At 35.6% G+C, this 7,437-nt stretch overlaps 1 protein-coding gene across 1 annotated transcript in view; it reads right to left on the bottom strand.

Moving 5' to 3' along the window:
* Positions 1–7,437, bottom strand: part of LOC106870121 (zinc finger RNA-binding protein) — a 69,974-nt gene that overhangs the window by 25,206 nt on the left and 37,331 nt on the right. The window contains exons 2-4 of the mRNA XM_052972050.1: positions 5,398–5,610; positions 3,905–4,025; positions 1,644–1,963 (exon numbers count right to left, since the gene is read on the bottom strand). Of these exons, the coding sequence (XP_052828010.1) occupies positions 1,644–1,963; positions 3,905–4,025; positions 5,398–5,598 (642 nt within the window). The 5' untranslated portion in view covers positions 5,599–5,610. The remainder of the gene's footprint in view (positions 1–1,643; positions 1,964–3,904; positions 4,026–5,397; positions 5,611–7,437) is intronic.

Raw genomic sequence — 7,437 nt, 5'->3', positions numbered from 1 at the left:
TCTGTACTGTATATTTTTTTTTTTTTTTTTTACTATTTTTATATATTCATTTCATTATAAATGCAAAACACCATGGAGGAATCAATGTAAGCTTAAATAATAAACCAGGATTACTGTATAGTCTATCTAAATGACTAAAATAAAATTTATGACTTCACACAAAAACATTGATGCTGTGTGTATATGAAATGACAGCAATAAAAACAATTTATAATTAAAATAAATAATCAAAAAAAATAACTTAATAGTTGTAAAAAGCACCATCTGAACTTGGCTGATGCCAGTGCCCCCCGACTGGTTCCCATGCCGGTCAGCATGTAAAAAACACTATCCAAATGTGATCAATGCCAGTGCATGCCTGACTGGCTCTTGTGCCGGTGGTACATAAAAAGCACCCACTACACTCTTGGAGTGGTTGGTGTTAAGAAGGGCATCCAGCTGTAGAAACACTGCCAGATCAGATTGGAGCCTAGTGCAGCTGCTGGCTTTCCAGACGTCAGTCAAACCGTCCAACCCATGACAGCATGGAAAACAGACGTTAAACAATGATGATCATCATCATCATGATAGATGGAGATGTGACTGTGCATTTAAGAAGCTTGCTTCCCAACCATGCTGTCCTTGGATTCAGTCCCACAGCATGGCACCTTAGGCCCAGTGTCTTCTACCATAGTCCCGGGTCAACCAAAGCCTTGTGAGTGATTTGGTAGACAGAAACTGAAAGAAGCCCTTTGTGTGCAAGTACCTATATCTGTGTGTGTCTGTATTGTCTTTCTCACCTACCACAACTTAACAACTGTTGGTGGTTTGTTTATGTTCCCCTAACTTAGCAATTTGGCAAAAAGAGACCAATAGAAATATACAAGGCCTAATTAAAAAAAGAAAAGAGGGGTGGGATGAAGTAGTGGGGTTGATTTGTTTGACTTAACTCTTCAAGACAGTGCCCTAGCATGGTCGCAGTCTAATGACTAAAACCAGTAAAAGATAAATCATATCAAATATTACTTAATCTTTTAACAAAGGCTGCAAAGCAAATTTTCACAGTGAAAGGGTTTAAACAATCTCAACTGTAATTGGTAACTTATTCTACAGCCAACTGCTTCACAGCCATATTGGATCTGAACCTACAAATGTGCCAAACTGAGTAACACAAAGTATCAAAGCCAAGGTCAGTAAGATCGGGGGAGGGGATAAGTCGATTATATCGACCCCTTAGTAATCAACTAGTACTTATTTCCTCAATCCCAAAAGGATGAAAAACAAAGTCAACTTCAGCAGAATTTGAACTCAGATGGACAAATAAATAAGTGACTCTAGAAAAATCTAGAAGCGACTCTAATAGACTCTAGTGACTATTAGACACAGAGCCTAATACATGCTCAAAAACATGAGCTCTTCTCCCAATCTGTTCATCTTCCCACAAATCTCTGCTACAAAAGTTATTAAATAGTTTTACAACCCCATCCAGCCTTTATTTACATGAAACCAAAATGAAAAATGAAAGTAAAACATTCATAAATATTAGCTTTATTAAATATCCTACTTCTTTAGAGACGTTCACCGAGAATGAAGAAGTACTTTTTTTTTTTTTTTATATTTTTTTTTTTATTATTAAATAGATCTCTTTCCTTCTAAATGTATATATAGATTAATCTTTCGCCATCTAGGTTTGCATAGTTCCTGTTTACAAAATAATATAGGTTTTTGGGGACAGCTGTGAATGAAAATACTGCACATATCTGGTGGAATGAACCCATGATAGATAACTTACCAGAATAGGATCCTGAGCTTGTAGTCGAAGCATAACTTGGAGTTGCATAAGTTGTAGCAGCGGTAGGAGTAGTTGTGGCTGTGTAGACATAGGTAGCAGGAGTTGTAGTAACTTGCACTGGAGTAGCTTTCTGTGTGGCTGTTTGTCGGGGTTGGGTCTGGTAAGTGGTACTAGTTGTATAAGTTGGTTTCGCTGAAATAGATTACAAACTTCATAGAGTTGGCTAAACAACATCACATTTGATTAAACATGTCAACTTAAAAAAAAAAAAAAAAGCTGAAGCTTTACTGTTTGTTTACTTTTATTACTTCACTATTATTGTTTATTTTCATTATTCACCAAATTCTTTCCAATTCACATAACTCATTTTCATTTGCTATCATACAAAGACATTCTTTTCCTTTACAAACAACTGTGATACTCTACATGTATTTTATCTTTGAGGCTCCATTCTAATAAACTCAAAATAAAAATTAGGTGAAAAATTAAATCGTAATTATATTTCTCATTCACAACTCTGCATTTGTCAGATTGAAAAGATATTCGCTTGTCCTACTTAATCATCACTTAAATCTACTCAACGTTAAATGATTGCACAAGTAATCTTGATCAAAAACAACACATCATTGTTTAACGTCCGCTTTCCATGCTAGCATGGGTTGGACGATTTGACTGAGGACTGGTGAAACCAGATGGCTACATCAGGCTCCAATCTGATTTGGCAGAGTTTCTACAGCTGGATGCCCTTCCTAATGCCAATCACTCCGAGAGTGTAGTAGGTGCTTTTACGTGCCACTGGCACGAAGGCCAGTCAGGTGGTACTAGCAACGGCCATGCTCAAAATGATGTATTTTACGTACCACCTGCACAGGAGCCAGTTCGGCGGCACTGGCAACGATTTCGCTCGAACGTCTTTACACGTGCCATCGAGCGAGATCGTTGCCAGAAAACTCAGAATTCTACAAACATTGATCGAGATGCAATGACAACAAAAAGAAAAGAGAAACACTAGACTAAGCACGGGCAACATTTTCTGAGAAGCAAGCCACATGAGACACAGCTCATCATCAAGCACTATTACAAAGAATTTTTGTTGGGCATGCCATTCAGAAAGTCCTATGGGCTGCCCATGACTGTGCTAGACAGTCTTCTAAAAGTTAAACTAGACTGTGATAACAGGGAAAAAACAAAATCAAAATGCTTCATCATTATAGTTCAGAATCTAAAAGATTCTCCGCTAGCAAAGTAAAATAAAGTTAGAATATCTTTATGAATAAGACAACAGCTAGTAACCCCTATTAGAACGTGAGGAAATGTAACTGAACATTCCATCCGAATAAAAGAGACAACTGCAATACTCTGAGACTGTTCCAGAGCATAAAACCATCCTCAGAGACAGAGAGATAGAAGTTAAACATTATCATCATCATTTAACGTCTGTTTTCCATGCTGACATGGGTTGGACAGTTTGACAGGAGCTGACCAGCTGAAGGGCTGTTCAGGCTCAGTCTGTTTTGGATGTCCCTAACAACAACCACTTTACAGAGTGTACTGGATGCACTGGCATATGTACTTTTTTCATGTGGCACCAGCAAACCACAAGCCTGAGAGACAAGAGATGCTCGGCTGAAGAGGGTTGCAGGTGATTAGCCTGTATGCAAGGACAGCCATGCTTTTACTTTGTCAAAAACAGATCAAACTTCAGATTATACAGTGAAATCAAAGCAATGAAGGAAGATTTCTAAAAACAAAGATGTGGAGATTGAAGGATTTTCTAGCAGATACTCATACATGAAACCCATGGAAAAGTATTCGTTTGGTATTTTTTCATAAAGCACACAAAATGCAAAGTATATGAATGCTCAAAAACCAAAACAGCATCATAGGTTTAGGATATTTTAAACTATCTTTGGTTAATAAAAGATTCTTGTAAAGTGCTTGAATACAAAAATAACTGAAGTACATATAACCACCTGAACAAATACACACACACACACACACACACACACACACACAGCATATAAATATATATATATATATATATATATATATACACACACACACACACACACACACATACATACACGCACAAGCTTCAGACAGTAAATTGTTGAGGCATGAAATAATACATACCAGCTTGGTAATGTGTTTCTGCAGCAGTGTAAGAGGCTACAGCAGCAGCAGCAGCTGCTGCTGCTGCTACACCTTGAGTAGGTTGGTAGTAAGCTTTAGTCTGATCGTAAGTCACGGCAGGCTGTAAAAAGATAAATATTCATCATCATCGTTGTTGTTACATATTCAGAAATGTCGACAACAACTTTCACTAACATTTACAAAATACAATTCATTTTCATATTTAATCCTTTAGCATTTAATCCGGCCCAAATATTCTACCTGGCTTTATGTTGAAACCTGCTAGATTGGGTATCTAAAGCCTATTCTACAATGCTATTCTAAAAACAACCGATTCCATTATTGAAATATTGAAGTCATGAGATAATGTAAAATTAATTCAAACCAATGTGAATAATTAAGGATTACATTTCATAGAATAATCTGAATGCTAAAGGGTTAAGACATAAGTTTACCCCTCCATCCTACCATCTTGAAAAGGGCACATTATATAGTCTTAAATATACCTAAAAAAGCAGTTTGCTTATAATAGGAAAGTCTCTGAAAATGACTAAGTCTCAAACATTAACTCTTTAGCATTTAAACCAACCAGACCCAGCCCAAATATTCTACCTGTTTTATGTTCAAACCAACCAGATCCAGCCTCTCACACCTTCTCTAAAACATTATTCTAAAAGTAAATCACATCATCCAAATCTTGAACCCACAAGATTAATGTATGATTAATTCAAACCAATGTGAATAAATGAAGTACATTCAACAGAGTAATCTGAATGCTAAAGGATTAAAAAAAAAAATTTTTTTTTAAAAACCATTTCTTTTTTTTAAAGTTAGTTGACTCTTGATATTAACTGAACTATTTTTGCTAACAATAATCCAAAAATCACCGACAGTTATAACCAAAATGCCCCAGTCCTACACAATGACTAAATCTTCACATTTGCATAGATGATAAATTTTCTTTCCTTTCACACTCATCACGATGGCCTTAGTCTTATAATAACAAGCTGCTCTTCAGGTATGTGGAACTAGATATTGTGAAATCACTGCCTTTGAGTTTGTTCCAAGTTCTAAGATTGGATATCTGACAATTTTTAATCACTGTTTTTCTCAAACAGGGTTAAGTGAAAAAAACACCACATCAATGATAATTTCCCAACTAGGATCTCAATGAATGTGACTAGTTGTTTGGAATTTATTTAGTTCAAGATATTCACACCAGATGCTGCAAGAAAGCAACCACGCCAGAAACTTGTTACAAATCAAAAAATTAAAAAAATTTACAGAAGCAAAACCATTAATAAAAAAAATGAAACGGTTTATTCTCACTTTTTCTTTTAGAATATATTCTGTTAAAGTGAATATAATGAAGATAAACGAATGCAAAAAGAAAAAAAAAATACAGCTCAAATTCAAATTAAGTATCAAATGTAGCTGATAAATGCACACACATTCAAAATCAAATAAATTTAAGAGGCTTGTAGTATACATACAGTGACAGCAACTTGAGTCCTTGTTGTATAAGCATACTGTGGAGCTGCATGAGCTGTCTGGTAACTATCATAGGCTGATTGTCCAGCTCTAGGGGCAGCAGTAGCATAAGCTGCCTGGGGTGCTGCAACATATGCAGTTTGCGCTGCTGGATAAGCTGCTGCAGTTTGGGCATTTGGCAAGGGATATATGAACTGTGCCATTTTCACTATGGGCTGAAAAATTGAAGAGGAAAAAAATTAATATTTAATCTAAACATATGGAGAGAGAGAAAAATCCAACAACAAAATTTTACATATACTAATTTATTATGCTGGGAGGTAATAGTAACAGCAGCACTAGATTGCTGCTTCAACATTAATGAAAACAAATTAACCCTATTCATGCAAATAAATGGTGAATGTTTATAAATCTTGGTGGCAGGAATGCAGAACTTGCATAGTCTATCTAAAGAAAAATAACCATCTCAGGCTGATTATCCTACTCTTTAAACAGCAAAAGCATAAGCTGTTGTGGGCTGCGTATTTGACAAGGTGCTGGTAAGAAGTTTCCTTCCCAACCACATGGTTTCAGGCTCAGTCCCACTACATAGCATTTCGGGCAAGTGTCTTCTACTATAGCCCCAGGTTAACTAAAGCCTTGTTATGCAGGTCTTGTGCATGTGTTACTGTCTCCTTGTTTTGACATGGTGTAAAATTTTTAAGCGAGTGTTACCATCATGCAAGGTATGTCCATTTTCAATCTTCCAAGACATTGGTCTCTGGTCGTGGGGAGATATTTTACTTGGAAGCAATATGGTTGATGACAGGAAGGGCATCCAGCCATAGGAAATCTGCCTCAACAAATTTCACCCAACCCATGTGAACATGGAAAGAACAGTAAATGATGATGATGTTCTTATGTTTGAAGAATCATGAACTGATGTCATGTAAGATAGAGCTTTTAATGTCCATTTTCCATTCTTGCATGGGTTGGACAGTTTGACAGGAGCCTGGTGCAATCTGGAAGGTTGCACCAGGTTCTAGTCATCTGTCTTGGCACGGTTTCTACAGTTGGATGCGCTTCGTAATGCCAACCACTTTACAGAATGTACTGGGTGCTCTTTTACATGGCACTGGTATGGGTGTTCTTTTAAGTGGTGCCAGCATGGGTGCCTTATATGTGGCACCAGCACAGGTGCTTTTAGCTTATGAGAAAATACAAACCTTTTTACTGTAAATGCTATATAATTCGGTCATAAACAAGAAGTTGACAAACCCTTGGTCACAAACCTTACAAGACTGGTTGGTGGTTTGAAAGAAAATTGGGTTCAGAGGATTTTTTTAATCAGGTGACCAAATGAATGTTTGGTGTGCTAGTTACAGTCACAATAAAACAAAAATTAAGTAGAAGATATATTGTGATGTAATGTTTACTGATAATTATGAGAAAGGGGCGTCTTACTATCAAAATATAGGCAATTTTGAACTGAAAAATTATGTGGGGAATAAAAATGAGGAATCAGCTATATATGAAAAGATCGTTCAGTGTCAAGATGGTTAAATTTTTTTTTTTTTTTGAAAACTGTTGTACTTGGTGGTAAATTGAAACCATTACCAAATTAAATGTTACATTCATTATAAGAAGAAAAAAACAAAAAACCTATTCACTACTAAACACATGTTGAAATTTCAAATTCATAAGGATAAAGTTACAAAGAGACTGTTCAGATAATTCAAATACTTTTTATATCTTCTGAAAACCAAATCATGCAAAGTCAGCTACAGGTGGTTTTTAGCAGAAAAATTTCTGTACATTCAAATAACAGCTTCAATGAATAATTATAAAACCATTATGTTACATTAACTATAATTAAAGTATCTAATATCAGTTTGTCTGACAGGTACAATATAAAATTACTCATTTCAAAGTTTCAATTTTTAAATTAAAACTTTCCATATTATGTAAGAATGCTTTGTTATATCTCAAACATTAACTAAATATTGCATTTCGTTAAGCCTTTTAGAGTAGAAATCAGATATATCTACTCAAAATTTCATTAC

The sequence above is a fragment of the Octopus bimaculoides genome, chromosome 12 (genome assembly GCF_001194135.2).
Source record: "Octopus bimaculoides isolate UCB-OBI-ISO-001 chromosome 12, ASM119413v2, whole genome shotgun sequence".
Lineage (NCBI taxonomy): Eukaryota > Metazoa > Mollusca > Cephalopoda > Octopoda > Octopodidae > Octopus > Octopus bimaculoides.
Note: the sequence above shows the minus strand (reverse complement) of the source record. Positions and strands in the feature narration are given on the sequence as shown.